Source organism: Mustela erminea, chromosome 12, assembly GCF_009829155.1.
Source record: "Mustela erminea isolate mMusErm1 chromosome 12, mMusErm1.Pri, whole genome shotgun sequence".
NCBI classification, from domain to species: Eukaryota; Metazoa; Chordata; class Mammalia; order Carnivora; family Mustelidae; genus Mustela; species Mustela erminea.
In genome coordinates this window covers 5,621,716-5,644,404 of record NC_045625.1, presented here as the reverse complement: position 1 = coordinate 5,644,404, position 22,689 = coordinate 5,621,716, and the positions used below count along the sequence as shown (strand labels likewise).

At 55.0% G+C, this 22,689-nt stretch overlaps 1 protein-coding gene across 2 annotated transcripts in view; it reads left to right on the top strand.

Moving 5' to 3' along the window:
- The window catches only part of HMCN2 (hemicentin 2), a 144,508-nt gene that overhangs the window by 22,886 nt on the left and 98,933 nt on the right, over positions 1–22,689 (top strand). For both annotated transcript variants that reach the window (XM_032308268.1, XM_032308266.1), the window contains exons 5-15: positions 5,385–5,556; positions 6,209–6,315; positions 7,242–7,362; positions 8,999–9,262; positions 11,822–11,966; positions 12,452–12,573; positions 14,917–15,189; positions 16,296–16,437; positions 16,952–17,079; positions 17,997–18,110; positions 20,456–20,605. In XM_032308268.1, the coding sequence (XP_032164159.1) occupies positions 5,385–5,556; positions 6,209–6,315; positions 7,242–7,362; positions 8,999–9,262; positions 11,822–11,966; positions 12,452–12,573; positions 14,917–15,189; positions 16,296–16,437; positions 16,952–17,079; positions 17,997–18,110; positions 20,456–20,605 (1,738 nt within the window). The remainder of the gene's footprint in view (positions 1–5,384; positions 5,557–6,208; positions 6,316–7,241; positions 7,363–8,998; positions 9,263–11,821; positions 11,967–12,451; positions 12,574–14,916; positions 15,190–16,295; positions 16,438–16,951; positions 17,080–17,996; positions 18,111–20,455; positions 20,606–22,689) is intronic.

The window sequence follows — 22,689 nt, the reverse complement described above, 5'->3', positions numbered from 1 at the left end:
TCCTTTACCTTTTCACAGTATGTCCAGTGTGGCCGGAGGGACACATTCTGCATTCTCTCTTGCCTTCATTTCCTGCTTACTGTGCACCTGTTACTGGCTAACTTGGGTCCAGGCGCTGGGCATGGAGACAGAGTCTGTCAAGGTTAGGTCTCAGTGTTATTGAGTTTGGACTTTTTTCCAGTTGGGGCGCTGGCCCTGTGGGGTTCTAGGGTAATTAAAGCAAGGCAAAGGTCCCTTCCCCCTGGTGGGGGTAATTTGGAGCTTTTGCCATCTTTCAATGGACAGGGGAGGTGGGCACCTTTGCCCCTTGAGGTGTGCATTTCTGGTCAAGGCTTAGCTAGCTCCATGACCCACCCTGGCCCAGGCACAGCCTCCCCCCAGCTTAGAACCCGCTCGATACTGTCACCAGCCCCAGCAGAGTGGGCCAGAATTGCTAGGCATACCTCCATTCTGCAGCCTTCCCTGGTCCTGGAAAGTCCGTTCTGGGAGCCCGGACCCTTCCCCTGTCCAGCACCAGCCCATACAAATGTGCCAAATCGCCCAGATTCTGTGCATCAACCAGGGGAAAGGTGAACCACCTTCTAAGACAGTAAGTGTGGAGGATGGGGGAGGGGGGGACGTCCAACCAGGTGGTTCCAATTAACAGATCAGGAGGCACAGGCCCCGGAGATGACTTCATCCTGGACTCTTCCGGGAAGAGGCAGCGTGGTGGAGGGTTAGGGCCCCATGCCAGCTGCAGACCCTGGCCCTGCCACTTGCCTACAGGGTGACCTTGAACATAGTACTTAACCTCTCTGGGCCTCCATTTCCTCCTTGGCACAGTGGGTTAAGAGAGCCCCTGCCTGTGAGATGGGGGTGCCCGGCAGGCACTGGGAAGCCCGTGGTAAGAGCTGGTGATGGCTGTGACTCTAGCCCCCTGCTTTGGTGCCCAGAATGCATGCCCGGTGCCCGCAAAGCCCCCTGAAGAGTAAGGGCTCTCTCAGAACAGGTTCTCAGGACCTGAGTGCCCAGCGGTGAGCTGCTGGCAGGGGCCGGTGCTGTCTCCCCATCCCTGCCCACCGAGCTTCCTGCCCCAGGCCCCGCAGTCAGGCCCCAGCTCTCTGTTCTGTGGTTCTGAGGCCCTCTAGGCCCCCCGGCCTCTCCTCTCTGCTTCCTCGGCCGCCCAGGCTGTCAAGTGTCCGGGGAGGAGCCCCAGGGATGATTTATCTGCCGTGAACGGCTGAGCGGCAGCCATCTGGCCAGGGCAGCAGCGCCAGATTCTCCCATTCCTTCCCTATTGGTGACAGAGAGATGAGCCCCACTGCAACACTGGCTCGCAGGCCCCCAGTCCTGCTAACATCTGGAAGCCATTGTCTCCGCCAAATAAACACTGAGTCTGTTTGATGAGGGCTGTCCGCTCAGAAGGCTCCCTGCATTCTGCTTGGAGCCTGGGGGACATCGTGGGGTCCAGACAGCCTTGTCTGTAGGCCTGGGCCTACAGGGGGTCTGGCTTTGCTCTGGGCAAGATGGTCGGCACCCCCAGCTCCCCGGTGGCCACATGCTTTCAGGGCAGGACCCGTGGGCACGCTGCTTCCTGCTGGGGGTCACTGGCATCATGCTCTGTCTGAGGCTTCTCTGCGGTTCAGTAGCCTGAACTCCCAGGCATCATCCCTCTGTTGGAACATCTTAGGACAAGCTTGTAATGACAGTTGTGGCACAACCAGTGGGTGTGATCTTTCTGGGACGTTGTCAGCTGGTGCTGCCGCCACCCGGCAGCTTTGCTCAGTTATGATTTCCTCCCGAGCTCTGACAAGGCCCAACCCCACAGTGGTGGGGGAAAGAGGACAGTGATCACAGGGCTGTGGCTTAGCTGTGGGGGCATCTCGCCAGCTTCTGTCCACCTCTCCAGCTGGGAGCCTCGGCTGCTGCTTCCTCCAGCACGAGTGTTGTTAAGAGAAACGTTACTTGCAGAGTGAGTCGAAACAGAAGGAGGGCATACGATCACATGCAGAAGAGGGTTTTTAGAATGCAGGGTTCTTATCCTGGGATAACTGAAGTCTAGGCACCTGCATTCCAGCTCAGTCTGAACAAAACGTATTCACTTTTTCAATCTCAGGAAGATCTTCCCATTCCCTTTGTGTCCTGTGCTCTTGCGTGGAAGATTGCACGGTAGGACTATGATTCAGAGCAAGGGTGGCCAATAGGCAGCACGCAAGACTCCGCTCTCTCAACCCATATCCGTGGCAGACATCACTCATCAATCACAGAGCGGTTTCCTGTCTGCAGCCCAGGCAGCTTTGGGTTTAGTCCAACAGCATCGTTTCTAGTTGATTGGAATTGGCAACCGGACCCCACTGTGGTCTTTTGGGTATTTATGAAAGTCATGACATACTTGGTCTTTTTAAGGGACTTTTATGTAAAAAAAAATTACTATGAAAGATGTTAAAGAAAAGTGAGACGAACCCATGTCCCAGCTAGATTCAGCACTTAACCTTTTGGCCCCCGGGCCCCCCCGCTTCGTCTCTCCTATTCTATCTTCTCCGTAAATAATTCAGCATAGGTTTTTTTTTTTTTTTTTTTTAATATGATCTTGGACATAACCCACAATATCCTCTGATTAAATGAAGAGGGCTGGTATCATCCAATGCCAAGTTCAAATTCAAATTTCCCTAATTGTCTTCAGAATGTCTTTGGTAACAGTTTTTGTCAAATCAGGATTTAATCAGGGGCCGTGCATTTCATTTGTTCATTGTGTCTGTTAAGTCTGCTTGCATCTGGAGCCTTCTACCCGCCTCCCCCCCCCCCCCCCCCCCCCCGCTTTTTTTTTACTGCCACTAACTTGCTGGAGAGGCCTTGATTGTACAATGCCCCAGGTTCCAGATTCATCTGATTGTTTCCTTGTGGTGTCATTAATTTGTTCCCCGCCCCCCATTTCCCTAACTAACCTGGCAGTTAGTTCTCAGGGACTGATGAGCAGAGGCCAGCATTGGAGGCAGGAATAGTTCACGGTTGGTGCTATGTGTCTCTCTTTGGTTGCATCACACCAGGAGGTAAGTCATGTCTGAGTGTCCTGCTGTTCCTCATGGTAGGTTTGGTTCCTGGGTGAAGGAGGTGACAGTTATCTGTATTGTAGGGCCACATTTTTCCCTTTATGGTGCAAGTGGTCTGTGGGTTAATGCTGGGGTTCTGCGTGGACATCTGGTCCCCCACCCACTCTCACCCAATGGTTGTAGCGTCCGCCGTGGTTATGGTGCTCCTTTGCTGCACAGCGAGGTTCAAGTTTCATTTTGTTTAGTTTGCCTGAAACAGTGACTTCATTAAGGGTTGCAGGATGGTGGTGTCCTAATTGTATCATCTCTTGCACATTTATTCGTGGGCCTCCTTCTGCAAAGAAGAGCGTTTGAGGTCCTGGTGTTTTTGAAGCACAAAAAAACCTATTGAAAAGGCAGGGATCTTACTTAGTTCTTTGTCTTTAATAAAGAAGTGACCTTCGTTGGTGGTAAGTAAGGTTTCATTGCTTTGAATTTTGCTTTTCTTTTTTTTGAGTATTATTGTGGGCACGCGGAGTCTACAATCGGATATGTTTCCGTTAATTACAGTCATTATGTTTTGGGGGCTCAAGTTCCCCCAGATTTAGCTAATGGGAACTGTCTTGGGCTGGTTCCTATTGGTGTGTCCCCTTAGTCCCTGAGAACCTCCTGGCTTAGTGGAACGACCAGTTGTCTCACACTTACCTTGTAAATCACCTGCCCCAGCCCTAGAATCAGCCATTTCTCCAAACAATCCCTGTGGGGAATGGTATTTAGAAATCCCCGGGTTATAAATTCCCTTGGAATGAATTTGTATATAAATAAAACACTTGCAACTCTCTCTTACACTTGGCTGTAAGAGAAAATGAAAATCTTGGTTCAGCAAGACTTACCATCTTTATGTCTTTGCTTTATCCTGCAAGATGCATAAACAGTCTCCTGAGCTGGGCACTGATGGTTGTGCCGAATCCAGGTTCCTAAATAAGAATGTCTTTGCAGCTCTTTCTGTCCCCAGGGTGCCTCCCACCAGGAAAGCTCAGTCGAACCCTGGGTTCTCAAGGCTCCAGGAGTTCTTCTTTTCTCTCTGTGGTTATGGTGCTCCTTTGCTGCACAGCGAGGTTCAAGTTTCATTTTGTTTAGTTTGAGAAGCATCCTGGGAAAACTTGAAATTTACTTGGCCTGGAAGGAAGCCCCCTCCTCATCCTCATTCCTGGTTTTCTAACGGGAAACTGGGAGGCGTGGTGATCGCAAGGCGGGCTTGGGGGTGGAACAGAGTGAGGGGTCTGTGATCTGATGCCCGCGTTCAGGAGCTGTGTGCCCTGCCGTATCACACACAGTGAGCAGAAGCTTCCCGAACACCCTCTCCATGCCAGCCACTGAGCTCGGGGCATAGCAGAGAGTCCCTGCCCTCATGGGGCTTCCAGGCCAAGAGGGGAGGCAGGCATGAACCTAAGCAGGAGGGAGTGGGTCATTTCTGCAAGAGAGCAGCATGTGTGGTGGGCACTGCCTCGGGAGGCATGGGGGTCCAACCCTGGGGGTCCAACCCATGCGAGCATGGGGAGAGTCAGGGCAAACTGACCTGTTGGACAACTGCCTAAAACCCAGGACAGAACATGTGGTCTTGAAGGCCATGGTGAGGATTGGGAGAAACTCCGTAATTTTATGCTCAGTGAGAGATCTGGTTGCTGACATGGGGTCTGTGTACTTCTGGGGGGTGGTCTTTGAGGGATTTTGAGGATCCCCCCCAAATCATACTTTAAATGTGCACCTAGGTGATCTGCTAGTCTGGAGGGGGAGTCCTAACCTCTTATCTGCTTTTCATTGGGACCTGCCCCAAACACTTAAGATTTTAGAATGAATCTGCAATTTTAAGATTTAAGGATTGAAGATTTCTCAATGCCGTGACACAGATCAGGAGGAGACTCTATCTTTGCAGCAGATCCCCTCAGTCCTGCTTAGAGAACAGGGCACCCTGGCAGGAGGGTGGTCTGAGGCCCCTTGGGGTGACAGTGACTTACATGGTTCTGGGGGAGAGTCTGGATCACAAGGGTTCATCTGTGTGTAGGAGGCATCAGGAAGGCTTTCTGGAGGAATAATGGGTGCCACTGAGATTAGCCCTTCCTTCCAAGCAGACTCAATCCAGGTTTCACAGCTCCGAACCCATAGGCCAGGAGGGTAATGAAGTGTGAATTGGCCTGGTGTAGGGCAGTGGGAGTGGGGTGGCCTTGGGTGACCTGGAAAGCCTATATGCTGCCTCAAACCCAGGTGGGGGACTGGATCCTGCCAGGAACCTATTAGAGACCTATCTCCGGTGGGTCGGTTCTAAATAAGACCAGAGATACCTGCCGGCATCCGCTTCTTATGCCTGCCTCCCAGGTGCTGAAGTGGGTAAAGTCTGCGGTCCAGGCCACCAAGGTGCACCTGCTGTCCACGGACCACAAGGAGGAGGGCGAGCACACATGGAAGATTCCCTTTGACCCCAGCCTGAAGGAGGTCACCATCTCCCTGAGCGGTCCAGGGCCTCAGATTGAAGTTCGCGACCCTCTTGGTATGTGTACCCTAGTGCTGGCCTCTTCTTTGACCCCGAGACTGAGCTAGGAGTCCAGGATGGGACAAAGAGAAAGACCCAGGGTGGCAGGGGGTTTGGACACAGGCTCTGGGAACAAGGAGGGTGGGGGAAACCACGTGGAGGGCAGAGAGGGTGCCTGTGGTGGGCGAGGAAGCAGGAGGCCGTGAGCGGCCAGGTGAGGGGAAGGAAGGTAACCACAGGCCCTGGGACGCGAGGCTCATGTGCCATCTTCCTCTGTTCTCTCAGCGGGACCCTACGGTGGCCTAGCAGGTCAGTCAGGGCAAGAATTAGTGGCAGGCCACTGAGATGAGAAGCTGTGGCTCTGGAAGGTAGAGTGACTTGTTCAGGTCACCCAGGGTCAGTGTGATTTGGGACCTGGCCACCTGGCCTCACAGTGCTCCAAGGATGTCGTGGTTCCCAGGTCTAGAGGTATCCGACCCTGATGTGGGGGTGGACAAGGGTGGCGTGCATAATGAGATGAAGGACCAAACACCACCGAAGGTCTCTTGTCAGTTACTCTGGGAAGCCTGAGGTTGGTGTTTGGAGGGCTCTGGGCTCCTGGGGACAGGATGGGGCTTCTGTCACCACCAGGAAAAGATGAGGGACTGAGAACTCCTTGGGGGTTCCACAGGGAGGATCCTACAGAAGGATGAGGGCCTCAATGTGCTTCTCAACATCCCTGACTCTGCCAAGGTTGTGGCCTTTAAGCCTGAGCACCCTGGGCTGTGGTCCATCAAGGTAAGAGGTCCTTATTCCCAGGGGGAGGGAGGCTGGGTTCCCCAAGCTGGGGCCCTGTCTCCCTCCTGCCTGTCCTGGGGAGCCTGGGGCCCTGGGGAGCTGTGGGGTGGAGCATGGGTGGTGACGTGGACATATCAATAGAAGCAGAGGGTCAAGAACAGAGGAGAACTGTTCTGCTTTGCAACAGTGAGAGGAAGTAGAGTGGTTTGGGGTTAGTTAGGGAACTTTTAAGAAAGAGTTGGAGAAACAGCTTGAGTGTGCAGAGGTAGGTGACTAAGCCAGCTTGAGTTTCAGAAACCTATCCTATGAAGAATGAACAAAAGAAACAAGGGTGACCTTGGGGGAAGGATGGCTTAGAGGAACATACCTGGCAGGGGGTGGGGGCGCCTGCTCTCATCTGTAAGGTGCTGGAGACCAGGGACTGGGGGAAGGCTGGGCTCCTGGCAGAAGGTCCTGGCATGGGACAGGCTGCTGCCTCGGAAGGATGTGAGCTCCTGCTGGTTGAGCAAACCTTTATGGAGCACCTTCTGGATGCCAGGCCCTGGGCGAGGTGTAGATGCTACATGCGAAGGGGCAACATTGGCCCTGCCCTTCAAACTCTGAGCATTTTTGAGCCAAGAGCTCTAATGCCAGTGGAGAAGGCAAGGCAGAGATTAGACATACAGGGGACAGATGGGGCTGTGAGTGTTGGGGGGGGGCAGCTGGAAAGGCAGAGCAGCTTCAAGAGTCCTACTCAGGACAGTGCCACAGCTGGGGCCTCTTCTGCATTTAGGGAGCATAGCGCTGGGCCCCCAGGGAGCAGGGGCGTTGCCTTTCATGTCTGCAAAGTGGGGAGAACTCCAGCGTCAGCACCAGGTCAGGGTGGCAGCTTTCTGCCCTGGAACAGGAGTCAGGTGCCCCTGGGGATGGGATCTGGGTCTTGCTAGGTCTACAGCAGTGGTCGCCATTCAGTGAGGATCACAGGTGTCAGCAACATCGACTTCCGGGCCGGCTTCTCCACCCAGCCCTCTCTGGACCTCAACCACACCATCGAGTGGCCCCTGCAAGGTACAGTGCTCCTGACCCTGGGGGCGATGCTTTCTGGGATGTGGGGGGAGCCTTGGGAGACAGGCCATGAGTGTGCAGCTAGAGTGGGCCCTGTGCAGGCTGGGGGGGGGCAGTTGGGAGCCTAGGAGGATGTTGGAGTTGGAGGCTCAAGATCCCTTTTCTGGTCAGAAGGCACCCACTGGGATCTGGGGTTGCCTGTCTGCCCCAGCATGGTTCCATCTGGAGAAGGCTGGGCTCCAGAGCAGGCAGAGGCTTTTGGCTCTGGTTGCCAGAGCTCTATGCCAGAAACCACCATCTGGTGGCCAGATCAGGGGTCCCAGTTTATAGTTTGGGAATTGTGGTCCCTCACCATGGGGCTCTTCAGAGGATTTTGCTGGGACCAGATCGGAAGGAAGATGGGGAGGGACCTAGACCAGGTCAGGCTAACTCCGGGTCACTGACTGGGGACCAAGGCGGTAGCTGTCAGAGCCTTAGAGCTGTAGAGTGTGCAGTTCCTCTAACCCTTGTCGTCCTTGTCAGCCCTGGTTGGTTCTGTGCCAGGACCAGCAGTAAGATCTTCGAAGTGAAAGGGGGCTGCTTGCTTATTTAGTGTTTTTCCCAGTAGCAGGAAGGGGGAGAGGCAGGGAAGCTTCTAGAGTCAGGAGAGATAAGAAATCCTAAATGCGGTGCTTGAAAACTGAAGGGTCCCTAGGGCCGTTCCCCAGTGGGAGAGGGAGAAGGGGGGGGCCACAGGTGACCTTCTCGGGTTTCTGCTTTTGGGAAAGATGTGGGTCCAAGATAATTTTTTTTTTAAAAAAGGGGGAAGAGAGAAATAGCAGGACAGTTGTAAATGATGAACGGCAGGTGGCACTTGGCCTCAGTACAGGGGCATCAGGAAGTGGGGGTTCCCACCCCCGGGAGCATGCCCTTGGCTGATTGTTGCTGCAGTGGAGTTTGGGCCCAGCATGGACACGCGTCCTTTTTCAAAGGAATCTGGACTTCCAGATTTAAATGCCCTTTCCAGATTGTTCCATGTTTCTTCAAAAATTTTAAGGCATTTGATGGGATCATACCAACCACACCCTGTTTCCTGGTTTATGATCTCTAAGGAAAAAAATTAATAACTGTGAAAAGGGAAAGACCCGAGCGACCTTCCCAAATCAGCGGAGGGAATCATGAAGCCCAACTCCAATTCTGTGTTTTCTGGAATAATGTGAAACGTCCACTTCTAATAAGTCAGAAAGAAAAATCAAAGGAAAGCTAAGCAGAGGGGAAAGGATGGGCAGGAGCTGGAGTTCCCAGACTCGCAGGTGTCTCCCACCTAGGCTGGTCCCAGAGCCTGCCTGATGACAGCCAGCCCCAGAGTTCCTGGGGGAGGGGAGGGTGGAGAGAAATGCTCGAGTCTGCAGACAGGAGGTGATGCAGCGGTGGGCAGCCGTGGCCGGGATGGACGGGGCATTTCAGGACCACGGACAGTAGCAGGCCCCCTCTGTTTATCCACCCCCAGCATTAGTTGGCACAAGGAACAGAAGGTGAGCGGGCGGTAGGAGGGCCAAGTAGGCTGGGTCCCTGATTGTGGGCCGAGGACCCCTGCTTGGGGAGGATCACGGAGCAGGTACAGACGCCAGGATCTTCTTCCTCACCCTTCCCTCCGCAGGGGTGCCCATCTCCTTGGTGATCAACTCCACTGGCCTGCAGGCACCTGGCCACCTGGACTCGGTGGAGCTGTCGCGCAGCTCAGGGCAGCCCCTCCTGACTCTGCCCATGCAGCCCCTCTCCAACGGATCCATGTATCAGCTGTGGGGCGGACCGCCCTTCCAGGCCCCCCAGGAGCGCTTCTACCTCAAGGTGAAGGGCCAAGACCATGAGGGGAATCCCCTGGTCCGTGTGTCTGGAGTTTCCTACAGTGGGGTGGCCCCAGGTGAGTGATGGCTTTTACCGCTCCCAGCTCCCTGGCTCCCTTGGAGACCCATTTCTTCCCGGAAGCCTTCCCTGATTAGATGAGATGAGGAAATGTTCATTAAGCCTCTACGAGCTGCACCCTCTGCCATGTGACGTGCTCAGTACTGAGTGGCTTCAGATGTGGCTATCAGGTCAAGGAGTTAGTACAAGGCCGGAGTTAGTACAAGGCCATCCTCTGTTGACCCACTCAGACATCCACCCATCCACTCGTGGATCCAAACCTCCCTCCCTCCATCCGTCCATCCAAATATCCACCCCCCTCTGCTCATGCATGTGTGCCTCCATCCAGATACTCATCTAGCATTCATTTTGTGTCCGTCGTGGTGCCAGGCTCTGTAGGCACAGCGCCTGGGCAGCGAGTGGGGGTGCGCTCTTGCGTAATCATAATCATGGTAAGACCAGTCACCGTCTTGAGCGTCTCTCATGGGACAATCCTGAGCCAAGCACCTGCCATGTAGTAGCTCACGGAGTCTTACAATACTTCTGAGGTGTGTCCCCATTTTACAGATGAAGCAGCTGAGGCTGCCCATCTTACAGGGTTGCCCTGAGGGTTCCATAAGCTAATGCACAAAGCAAGACATCTCTTGGGTGCCCTGAGGCTCTGCCCAGGATGTGGGCATCGTGGTCCAGGGCCCCCCACATGTGACAGCTGCTGTTAGGCTCATGTCATTGTGGGCACAGGTCATTTTATGATCCTATCTTTGGTCATGTGTGGCTTCTTGCTTGTTTCCTTGTGTCCTTGAGATCGCCCATCTAGGTCAGAAGCTTCCAGAGCACAGGGCTGAGTCTTTGGCTCTCCAGCTCTGCCTCTGGTCCTGGCTTGGGGTATCTGAGTTCACTGCCCAACAGCTTCCCCATTGGTTTTGTTCCCTCCTCTTGATCACTCCCCCCTTTCCCATGGCAGTGGCCTGGGGGGAGCTCACAGAGATGGAGGTCATTGACACCCAACATCTTCTTCGCTGGGGATCTCTGGACAAGGAGCAAAATCCTCTGTCTACTTCAAGTAGGGGTGCAGGGAGGGCACGAAGGTGCCCACGGTGAGGTACAGGACTTTGAGAGGCCAAGTGGGACACGGTGGGGGGGCCTGGGACCCCCTTCTCTCAGCCTCCTGGCCTCCCCTCCCCTGATGTGGTCCCTGGGCCCCTCCTCCCTTGGCTTTTAGAAGCCCAAGGAGGAATTTTCAGGAAGGAGTTTCAGCAGGGGCAAAGCTACTTCTGTTTCTCTCTCTCCTGGTCTTTCAGAGGAACCAAGGGTTTGGAATTTAGCTCTGGCTTTAGGTCTTCATCTCTGCTCTAGATGAAAGTGAGTGTGAGTGTGTGTGTGTGTGTGTGTGTGTGTGTGTATGGGCGCGTGCACGCGCATGCACGCGCAGGGCAGGGAGAAGGGAAGTGACTTGGAGTTTTACTTCTTTCCCCACCTTCTAGATCTGGGAGGCTGGGAGTTTGGCCTTGAGCAGGAGGCCCTGGGTTTAGAGACATGGGCGGGTGGTGCTTCCTGGGCTCATGGAGCTCATGGAAGACAGAGCCTGAGCTGGCCTTGCAGAGGCCCCAGTGTGTGTGGGTGAGCGGTGACTTGCTCTGCACACAGCTGAGGACGTGGCTGGATGGTCCGACATCCCTCTCCCCTGGGATGTGGCAGGGAGCCCGCAGCATGATGTCACCCGCCGCCCGCCCACCCCCAGCTCTGGGCTCGGAGGACGTCTGGTGCATTGTCTCACCCACAGAGCATCTCTGGTGGGGATGCGGAGGGGGAGGGCAGGACGAGAGTTGAGCCTACGCCCGCGATCCCCCAGTGAGGCCCTGACAGCAGTCGCTGACCCTGCGGGGGTGTTCTCAGACCTTCCCACTGAAGCGATTCCACTAGCCATGGGGGAGAAACATGTCACCCCAAGACCAGGGATAGGCGGAGGAGGGTGTCTCCCGGGGGCCCCATGGGGCTCATCAGAAACTGAGATTTCATTGAAGTCTTATTTTATCTCAAAAATGTGTGTGAACTTCGCGTTCACAGCCATGTTCCAGCTTTGCTTATTTTTAAATAAACAAAAAGGCTTTCTTCCAACATCCTTGGGTGAGACTGACCCTCCAGGCAGATGAGAGGTCTGGAAGTGTGGAGAGCCCAGTCTGGGGAGCATTTCTTCAGATCTCGGGACTGGTCCGATGTCTGCGTCCTATACAGCAGAGAAGGCGGGGGCGCAGGCCGGTCCCTCTTGGCTGGTCCTCCCACAAACCCCAGACAGGACAGGAGCTCCTCCCGCGTGGGCTGGCCATGCCCTGTGCACACACCCTGCCTCTCACCAACTCTCCGGACGACAGCACGGGGATGTCGGTACCAGGATTAAGCCCATTTTATAGAGGTGGAAACCGAGCTAGCAGGGGCAAAGCAACCAGTTCTTGGTGCCCTCCAGATGGGGGGGCCAGGGATGGAATCCTGGCTCATCCCAGCATCTCAGCATCGCTGAGGAGGGCGGGCTGTGGGGGGCTGGCAGGCAGGGACCCTGACTGCTGGGCCTTGCCTGCAGGTGCCCCCATGGTCAGCATGCCCCCGAGGATCCATGGCTATCTGCACCAGCCCCTGCTGGTCTCCTGCTCTGTGCACAGCACCCTGCCCTTCCGGCTGCAGCTGCGGCGGAATGGAGCCAGACTGGGCGAGGAAAGGCACTTTCAGTGAGTGGGTGCTGGTCGCTGGTGTCCCCAGACCTGGGAGTCTGAGGGGGTGGGTGGCAGGAGAAGGACCTTGGTCTCAGTCATAGTGTCCTCCCGGCAGCTCGCAGCTTGGCCCGGAATGGGGGAAGGTGGTCCCCAAAGCTCCCACCACTGCTGGGTCATCACTCTGTGAAGGAGCTATGAGCCTCTTCGGCTTCTGGAACACTCATCCCGTGCAGGGCCTGGCTCCATGAGGGCAGGGCAGGAAGGACCCTCAGAGACCCTCCCTATCATGGACAAGAAAGTCACGCTCAGAGAGGGAAAGGGACCTGCTCCAAGTCACACAGCATGTTGTAAAATTTGCATGTTCTTGGTAGTTTGACTCTTCCTACCAAGTCTCCAAGAGGATTTGTCCCCTCTGGGCAGGGTTTAGGGATTGGATGAGGCTGGGGGTCCCTGGCTTGGGTCAGCGGGATTGTGTGTCTCCAGCTGTTCTGTGGTTTCAGGGTGTCGGGAAACAGCAGCTGGGAGATCCCACGGGCCTCCAAGACCGAGGAAGGGACGTATGAGTGCACGGCCATCAGCAGGGCTGGGACCGGACAAGCCAAGGCCCAGATTGTTGTCACAGGTCTGTCCTTCCCGCCATCCTTGTGTCCCCTCCCCACCTCCTTCCTGATTTTTCCCTCTAGGGTTTCCCCCGGGGTGTCTCCATCTGTGGGGGAGCATGCCAGCCAGCTGCTAGGAACTGTCCATCCCCCAGAGTCTGCTGCCCATGCGGCCACCTGCCTCCTGGAGCCCCGTTTGGGCTGTTACCCGGGAGTGGCCTGCTGATCTCAGATGGAGAGAGGCCGAGCAGCCAGGCAGGGTCATGCCCTCCTCCCCTCGGCCCTTCCAGGGCCCACCGTCCATCTGGAAACCCCCTCCCTTAATGCCTCCAGGGTCCTGCCAGGATGGCACCATCCAGCTCAGGAAGGTTGGAGATGCCACAGGCCATCTAGAAATGAAATCAGCTCTGTTTTACAAATCGGGAATCTAGGGGCGCCTGGGTGGCTCAGTGTGCTAAGTGGCTCAGGTCATGATCTCAGGGTCCTGGGACTGAGCCTCGCGTTGGGCTCTCTGCTCAGCAGGGAACTTTCCTCTCTCTCTCTCTGCCTGTCTCTGCTTACTTGTGATCTCTGTCTGTCAAATAAATAAATAAAATCTTTAAAAATAAATAAATAAACCGGGAATCTAAACTGTCGTGAAGAGAAGAAAAAGAGCCCAAGGAACATGGAAAGATTAGCCAGTCTGCAGCCTCTAATCTCACACAGACTCGCCATGCTCCTTGCAGGAAGACCAGGGGAGTACAGACAGGCAAGAGAAGATCTGGATAAGCTCTGGTCTTATTCTAGAAACACCCTCCATAGCATTTTTTTAAAAAGGTTTGTTTATTTATTTTAGAGAAAAAGGAGAGAGAGAGAGAGAGCACATACATGTGGCGTGGGGAGGGAGGGGCAGAGGGAGAGAGAGAATCCCAAGCAGACTCCCCCATGAGCTCAGAGCCTGAAGCAGGGCTCGATCTCACACCCCTGAGATCACGACCTGAGCTGAAATCAAGAGTCGGACACTTAAGTGACTGAGCCACCAGCGCCCCCCATAGCATTTTAATTTACTTCCTTTAAGACCTTTATCTATGTGTGCATTTTAAGAAAACTAGAATAGTAATTATACATATGTATTAGACATCTATGTGTATGACACATAGGACAACCTGATTTTTTTTTTATCATCTAATGATACAATGTATCTGCAAACATGCTTCTATGGAATGAATTAACAGTTTTACTTTTACATTTTTAATTATTTTTTAAAATTTAAACATTTATGTATTTGAGGAGGGGGGAGGGACAGAGGGAGGCAGAGAGAGAGAATCCCAAGCAGACTCTCTCCGTGGGATCGATCTCATGATCCTGGGATCATGACCTGAGCAGAAATCAAGTCGGCTGCTTAACCAACTGAGCCACCCAGGCGCCCCATGGTTTCACTTTTTATAAATGATAAGGACAGGAAAAGGGAACAGTGTAAGGAAACACACACACCCATTCCTTAGACTTACTAATCACTAAAATTTTTCCATATTTGCTTTCTTGCTCTCTGGCTAAACTATTTTAAACTAAATTGTAGGGAATCCTGACATTTCAGTATTTATCTCTCTCTCTTTTTTTTAAGAAAGTACATTTTCCCATATAATAAAAATTTTATGATCACACCTAATAAAAGGAATGATAATACCTTAATGCTATTTAATTTGGCTGCAGTCAGATTTTTTCATTTGCCCCAGAATATTATTTCTGGCTGGTTTCTACGGTATCGTTTTTCGGGGCTGTCAAGTTCACATGCTCTTTGGTGACAGCAGGCCATTAGCACGTGTAACTTGTGCAGACCCAGCTCTTTCCCTGCGAGGGCTCGGGCCCACACCCCTGGCCTTGTCACTTACCCCTTTTTCTTGTCAAGATAGTGGTCTTCTTAGCGCTTGCCTCTTTGGGGGCTGTGGCCTCGGTTGTACATTTGGCTGTTAGGAACCCCCTGCGATCTGCAGAGAGAATAGCTCAGTATTCATCACCGTGTCCCTCTTGAGGGTGGTCTCCCGGGCTGTCCTCCCCAGGGTGGAGTCACGGGCTCACGGCTGAGAAGAGCAGTGGAGAGCTGGCCATGTGTTGCCCGTGATTGTCCTGTGGAACGCACGCAGATGCCGCGCAGCCCTCAGAGGGAGTGTGATGGTGGTGGGGACATCAGGGGACGTGGGGGAGAGTGTCCTCCGCCGGCGGCGCTGGTCCGGGATGGTGAGCAGATGGTCCCTCTGCTGCTCTGCAGCCTGACGTGTCCTCAAGGATCCCGTGGGGGACTCTGGAGTCAGGACGCCCCCGATACCCGCAGGATGGGCCCCTCTCCATGTCAGCCCCCTCCTGTTTTCCTGTTTTTACCCCTTCAGATCCCCCGCCGCAGCTGGTCCCCGCCCCCAACATCACCGTGTCCCCGGGGGAGACTGCCATCCTGTCCTGCCAGGTCCTGAGCGATGTCCCCTACAACCTGACGTGGATCCGGGACTGGCGAGTCCTGTCGGCCTCGATGGGCAGAATCACCCAGCTGGCCGACCTGTCCCTGGAGGTCAGCGACATCAGTCCCAGTGATGGTGGGCGGTACCAGTGCCTGGCCAGCAACGCCAATGGGGTCAGCAGGGCGTCCGTCTGGCTCCTGGTGCGAGGTGAGGCTCTGCCTTCTGCCTGTCCTTCCAGTTTAACACATCTACTGCCTCTCCCCAGAGCCCATCCATCCGTGCCTCTGCCCACGCATCAGTCTGGCAGGCAACTTTAGTCCTGTGAGCGTCTTCTGAGCTTTCAGGGAAAGAGGATTCTATAGTCTCCAAGCATAAGTTTGGTGGTTCTCCCTGCTGGAAAGTTCATCCTAATATCTAACCTAAGTTTCTACTGCTGTAGGCCAAGCCGATTTCATTGTGTCCTGTTGGTTTCTCATGCCGTGAAACACCTCCATTCCTCCTCCTGCCAGTGTGTTAAGGCAGGGATGGAATCTGGGAAACTTCTGAAAGTCCAGGGATCAGATGAACTTGGCAGAGGGCTGGGGGGCGCTGGCCAGATGGGGTCAGGGGAGACAGTGGGAAAAGCACCCGTCTGGGCGGTTTAGGACCCGGAGGTCACCTCGGGTCTGCCCAGGGCATACGCAGATCCCTCTCTCTGGGCCGCTATTTCCCCAAACGTGAAAATGAGCCTTTTGGGACAACTGTTCTCTCTGGTGCCAACAACTCCTGGTCAGTTGCCTAGAGTGTGTTGAGAAGGAGTCTGGAGCCATGTCTAGCCTCTGCAATATATATTTGCTGTGTCTGTCCCTGACATGGGAAGGGGCTGTTTACCTTTTCTAGGTGAGTTGCCTCGTGGGGTCTTTTTGAGTCTAACAAGCCTGTTGTACTGTGAACAGAACCTAAGTTTGGGGGCAAAACACGGGCAGGGCTTGGGTTCACTCAGGGTCGCTGGCGATGAGAGTTGTCCCCAGCCCTGGCATCTGCCTATCTGCCCAAGCCTCTCCAAGATGCTCAGCCCGGAGCAGAACCCCAGGGAGCTTGAGGCTCTCCCAGGGGCATTGGGTAATTCACCTCGTGTGGCCTGGGCAGCTGCCTGGTCAGCCCAAGTTCCCAGGAAAGCCACTCCCTGGAGATTCAGGCCCTTTGGGGCCTTTGCTTCCTACGTCTGGTCCATCTCTGACTTTGGGGATGGAGAGGAGGCCGGGGCTGGGCACCCGGAGCGGCGTGGCTGCCCTGACAGGCTGTCCCCTACCCGTCCACTCTTTACACCACAGGGGCCCCACAGGTCAGCATCCATTCCCGGTCCCAGCACTTCTCCCAGGGTATGGAGGTGAGCATCAGCTGCTCGGCCTCCGGGTACCCCCCGCCCCACATCTCTTGGAGCCGAGAGGGTCATGCTCTGCAAGAGGACAGCAGGTAAGAAGCCCAGGGCCAGGGGCTCTGGGACTAGGGGCAGGTGAACAATGACCCCCAGGGGACACCTCTGGGGTTCTATCTTTCTGCCTGTAAATGGGGCGATGGCCGTGGGGAGGTGGTGCGGGGAGAGGGTAGTGCTTGCCCTGCCTTCTTTCTGGGATCATTTGAGACTCGGGAGCAAGATCAGTTTGGAAACATAGCGATGCCTCAGTATGAGCTCAGGGGTCAGGAGCTACAGTTCCAGAATCCAGTGGACCGGTGCTTGAACCCTGCCCCCGCCATCCAGGCTGTGTGACGTTGGACAAGTCGCTTTACCTTCATGAATTCACAAGCACAATCTGTGTAAAGCTCTGAGCACACAGCCAGGCCCAGAGCAAGCAGTCAGTATAAAATGGCAATCACTAGTGACGCTATTAATTAAGTTGTTATTGATGATGACTGAGGTAGTTCTCGTGTGACCAGAACTGATCAGCCCTTTGGCCACTGAACATGTTGTTTTATGGCTTGACTCCAGAATCCGAGTGGATGCCCAGGGAACCCTGACCATTCAGGATGTGGCCCCAGAGGATGCTGGGAATTACAGCTGCCTGGCTGTGAATGAGGTCGGCACAGACGAGGAGACAGTCACCCTCTACTATACAGGTACTTGGGCCCCGGGCATCTCAGGAGAACCTCTCTCTCTCCCTCCCTCCTTCCCACCCACAAATACTTACTGAGCACCTACTGTGTGCCAGGCCCTGGGGATACAGCAGGGAGTACATGGTATCTGCCTGGGGGGAGCTTAAATTCTAATGGGGGGGGGCACCGAAGAAGCATGCAAGCAGATAATGGTACTTTTGGAGGGTGCTGTGGGAGCACAGGGCAGAAACGGGGCAGGGCAGAAACGGGGATGGGAAAGTGTTCCAGGCGGAGGGACCTGGTGAGGCAAAGGCCCTTAGGTCAGGATGAGTCTGGGGTCCTCAAGAGGTTGGGAGAAGGCTAGTGTGGAGAGAATGGGAGGGAGTTGGGGGCGGAGACAGGGAGGGATGGGCAGCCCATGTAGGGGATTTTAGGACTTTGTAGGGTTTTAGCTTCCCTTTTTTTTTTGGTTAAGATCTTATTTATTTATTTAAGAGAGAGGGAGAGAGCACACAAGCAGGGGGAGGGGCAAAGGGAGAGGGAGAAACAGACTCCCTGCTGAGCAGAGAGCCCTACGGACATGGGAATCAATCCCGGGACCCTGAGACCATGACCTGAGCTGAAGGCAGCCACTTAACCAACTGAGCCACCCAGATGCCCCACATTTTGGCTTTTATGGCAAATTCAATGAGAAAAATGTGTGTAGGGTGGGTTGGTTCCAAGAGTGGCTGGCTTTCATTTGAGGTCCTGGGTCAGAAACTTCTAAGAAAGCAACAGGGGCCAGATCTTTCTGGGTGACGGTCCCTGACTGGTAGAGGGGTGGGGAAGAAGGCAGGGGTGCAGCTCCTTCTCTGTCCTCACCCCTTCCCCCAGGACAGTCTGCACTGTTGCTCTAGGGAGTCTGTGGGTGGGTCCCAAGTTCCCCATCTGTTTCCACGCAGACCCACCGTCCATCTCGGCGGTGAACGCGGTGGTGCTGGCCGCTGTCGGGGATGAGGCCGTGCTGGTGTGTGACGTGTCCGGGGTGCCCCCACCCCGGGTCATCTGGTATCGAGGTACGTCAGGTGGGAGAGGGGCCTGGGGAATGGTCCCTCTGGGGCCCCTGGAGGATCCGCTTTCCAGAATGGTCATGGGGCAGTGGCCCTACAAATGGGGTGTCTGGGGGGCTGGCCCGTTCCAGCAGCACCCTATCGCCCAGCTCCGTGGCCAGAAACAGGATTTAGAGTAGGCTCAGATTTAAATTCTGCCTCCCCTGGGTGACAGTGGGCAGGTGGCCTGGCATCGCTGAGCCTGCTCCCTCATCCGGGAAACGGGAGCATCAGATAGGTCAGTTGTGTGAGGGTGACATGAGTTCATGGAAGTGAAATGTTTAGAATAGGCCTGGCACACGGGCTGGGCTCGGTGTTCTTTTTATTTATTTATTTGAGGGAGAGAGAGAAGAGCAGACTCCCCGCTGAGCAGGGAGCCTGCTGTGGGGCTCGATCCCAGGACCCCCAGGATCCCGACCTAAGCCGAAAACAGATGCTTCACCCACTGAGTCCCGCAGGCGCCCCCGGGCTTGGTGTTCTTAGTGACGGTGACGGTGATGCGGTTAATCTGGAAACTGGGCCATTGTTACGAGGGCTGTTCTGAGGCTCTTTTGAGTGAATGGGTCCAGAAGGGTTTCCCGATGCCAGACTCGGAGCTGGAGTTCGGCTGCTGGGAGTGTTCTGGAACCCCCAGCAGGGGCTGCTCCTGTATTTCCAGGAGTAGACTCCCAGCTCCCTCTCAAGGGTCAGCCTTCGCCCGTGTTGCCCTCTCTGACCTGGAAGCACTCTATCATTCATGGCACCTGTTTGCCAGCTTGTCAGAGCCCACCTTGACCTTGACACAGGCAGAAGCAGCTCAGAGTCTGAGCATGTGCCAGGCCACCCCTGGGTGGCAGAGGTCCCGGGACTCCTGGCTCGGTGCTCGTGTCTCTCCTGTTCCGGCTGAGCACCCGCCCCGGGAACCCTTTGTCAAAAGGGCCTCTCTCAGTGGGACATTACTCTGGCTGGAAAAGAAGTGGAGTTCAAATCGTTCAACAATGTCAATTCAGCCATCGCCCCTGAACTGTGCTCTTGAAAGTGGTTAAGATGGCAAATTTTGTTCTGGGTTTTTTATCACGATTAAAAAAAATTCTTTTTTTAAAAAAGATTTATTTATTTATTTATTTGACAGACAGAGATCACAAATAGGCAGAGAGAGGCAGAGAGAGAGAGAGGAAGGGAAGCAGGCTCCCTTCCTAGCAGAGAGCCCGATATGGGGCTCGATCCCAGGACCAAGGGATCATGACCCGAGCCGAAGGCAGAGGCTTTAACCCACTGAGCCACCCAGGTGTGCCCTCCCATTTTTTTTTTAATTTGAAAAGAAGGGGAGAAATTCTGAAAACAGCACGGAGGAGCCTGGGGGCCATATGCGGAGAGAAATCAGCCATCCTTGGAAGGAAACACACTCTAGGATTCCCCTTACATGGGGACCTAGATGAGGCAGATGCGTAGGGACAGGAAGGAAAAGAGTGAGCACCAGGGACTAGGTGTTGGGGGGCTGGGGACAGAGTTTTAGTTTTGGAAGCTGAGAACGTTCTGGAGAAGGATGGAGGTGAGGGTTGCACAGTAATGTGGGCCTATTTCATGCCACTGAACTGGACACTCAGAATGCTTAAAAACTGGTCAAATTTTGTGTTATGTACATTTCTCCACAATAAAAGCAGTAAAAATAAAAAATTATATTAAAATCTAGAAAGTGGGTTTGGATCAGGGGAGCCTGGGCGTAATAGACCACAGCAGGGAGACAGGAGGGGGGCCTCGGGGTGTGGGTTTTGGGAGGCCTGCCTGGGGTCAGGCGTCAGAGAAGCAGCCATGGCTGGGGTGTGCTCCTCCCAGTTTGGAGCCTGGGCGGAGGATGGGGACCAACCAGGAAGGCCCAGGCAAGGAGTCTGCGGGTGCTGAGCCTGTCACACATAGGGGGACAGGCGGGGCCTCGCTCCTCGTCAGCAGAGGGGCAAAGGGAAAGCTCCCCACCGTGGGACTGGAGCCAGGAGGGCTGACTTAAAACTTCTTTTTAGAAAATTGTAAAATGCATATAACAAACTTTACATCGTAACCCTTTTTAGGGATACCGCTCGGTAGCGTTAAATACCTTCGCGCTGTCGTACAACGGTTACCGGCCTCTGTTTCTAGAACTCTGTTCCTCTTACAAAACTGAAACTCTGTCCCCGTGAAATAACAGGGGTCCTGGCTTTTGGGGAGCAACCTTGCCTCACTCGGCCCCTCCCAGGCCTCGGCCCAGTGCAGCTCCAGGAGCCCGAGGGTCGGGAAGGCTCAGCAGCCTCCGTGGCCACCACGGGCACCCGCCTGATGCTTTCCCGTCTTTGGTCCAGGGGGTCTTGAAATGATTCTGGCCCCCGAAGCCTCCAGCTCCGGGATACTGCGGATCCCAGCAGCTCGGGAGAGGGACGCTGGCACCTACACCTGCCGGGCTGTCAATGAGATGGGCGATGCGTCTGCAGAGATCCGGCTGGAGGTTGGACGTGAGTGCCCCCTGCCCCTTTGCCCCACCTCTGAGCAGGGAGGAGGGAATGCCCCTGTAGAGAACACCGGTACAGAATCTGTATCGTGTGGGTCTGGCGCACATGGGACCAAGGACACAGTGCCTCTCACTGAGTGACAGATTTCCCCAAAACTCTGTGGCTTAAACAGTAAGCATTTACTCACTGGCATTTCTGGAAGGCCAGGGTTTGGCCTGGCTGGGTGGCGGAGGCTCGGAGGCTGTCATGGGATTGCAGGGGATGCTTAGCGGGGGACGCGTCATCCGAAGGCTTGACTGGGGCTGGAGGAGCCGGTCTGGATTCATTCCCACGGCAGCTGGCGGGATGCCTCTGTCCATCCACCATGTGCATGTCTCTAGAAGGCTTCTCCTGACATGGATTCCCATGAGCAAGGGAGCTAAGAGAAAGAGAGAGACTGACAGAGAGGGAGAGAAAAAAGAGAGAAAGAGAGAGGGAGAAGGAGAGAGGGGGGTGAAAAGTGGGGGGAGGGGGAGGGAGAGAATCCCACAAGGAAGCTGCAGTCTTTATATCCAGCCCGTCCTAGAAGGGACAGACACTCACTTCTGCCATATTCTGTTGGTCACAGAGACCAACCCTGCCACACGGTGGGTGGGAGGGGCTACTCAAGTGTGTGTGTACCAGGAGGCCGGGGTCCTTGGGGGCTGCCTGCCACAGAGACCAGCATTGTCCTCCCCGAGGCCCGAGTTCCCGTCTTGTCTCCATCACTTGCCATCTGTGTGCTTTGGTTGAGTCACTGACCCTCTTTCCCTGTCTATAAAATGGGACTGATCATGGGCAAATAATGCTTAGCACGGGGTTTGGCCCATCTTGGGTGCTTAATAAGCAGAGGGGTGATTATCCCCATTTTACAGATGAGGAGTCTGGGTTCTTCTGCGTCAATGCACGGCCTTGACATCTGTGTTCCGGGCCTGCATGAGTTCCGTGGGGATTGCTCGGAGTTGTAGACACAGCTCTTGGGCATGCTGGGCCAGCGCGAACCGGGCTCTGAGGGGCTTGCTGTGGCCACGGTGGGGAGGCAGATGCGGGGAGTCCCGGGAAAGCACAGAGAAATAGCAGTGTGCTGGTCTTGGCTGGGTGGGATGGCCAAGGGGATCCCCAAGGACGGTGGGGGGCCCTGAGGGGAGCAGGCCCTGTGAGGAGCAGGTTCTGGCCCTGAGGACACTGGCACCAAGTCAGGGTTGGATCCCCCAGGCTTGGGGTAACTTTAGCCTCTGTTTTGTTCCGTCCCTCCTTCCTCCAGCACATGGTCCCCAGGGGGCCAGGCCCTGCGCTAGGGACACAACGGCACTACTCAGCATCTGCTTTTGTGTCGCTCTTGGTGTCAAGGAGAGAGACGGCAAACGGACAAGTGGGATCTCAGGGTCGGGAGCATTTGCAGGTGGCATCTGTGGGGAGCTGTTGGTGCCCAGAGAAGGGGTCCAAACGACACTGCAGGCTGGGAAGGCTTCTTGGAGGAGGTGATGTCCGGGATGAACCCAGAAGCCACCAGGCAGGTGATGAGCTGGGGAGCCATGTTCGAGGCAAGCGGAGTGGCAGGAGCAGACCTCCTGAGGAAAGAGAAGCGAGCCGGGGAGTAGGACCGAGCCGGGGCCGAGGGGCGCCCGGGGGCTGCTGACTGCTCTGGGTCGTGCTCACCTCAGGAGACCAGCACAGTTTAGGCTTTCTCCTGCGGGGGTCAGGAGAGTTTTTAGGGAGTTTTTAGAGAGTTTTAGGGAGAGTGATGTGCTTCAGTGTTCCCTGTAGAGGGTGTGCTGTGTGGCTCCCTCTCGGGTGGGGCGGGGTGGGTGGGGAAAGCCATGGGCTTAGGGCCTGATAGCAAGAAACACGGAAGCCAGGATTTCTGTGAAATTTGCCACTGCCAGGGCCGGCTCTACGCCTGTCTTGTGCACTAGCACGTGAACCTCACAACTCTTTGAGGCGGGTTCGGTCATTACCTCCTGTAGGGACGGGGGAAAGCACAGAGAGCTTAAGGAACCTGTCCAAGGTCACACAGTTGGTGAGTGGCAGAGCTGAGATCCGAACCCAGGGCCCAGGCCTTTGGCCCC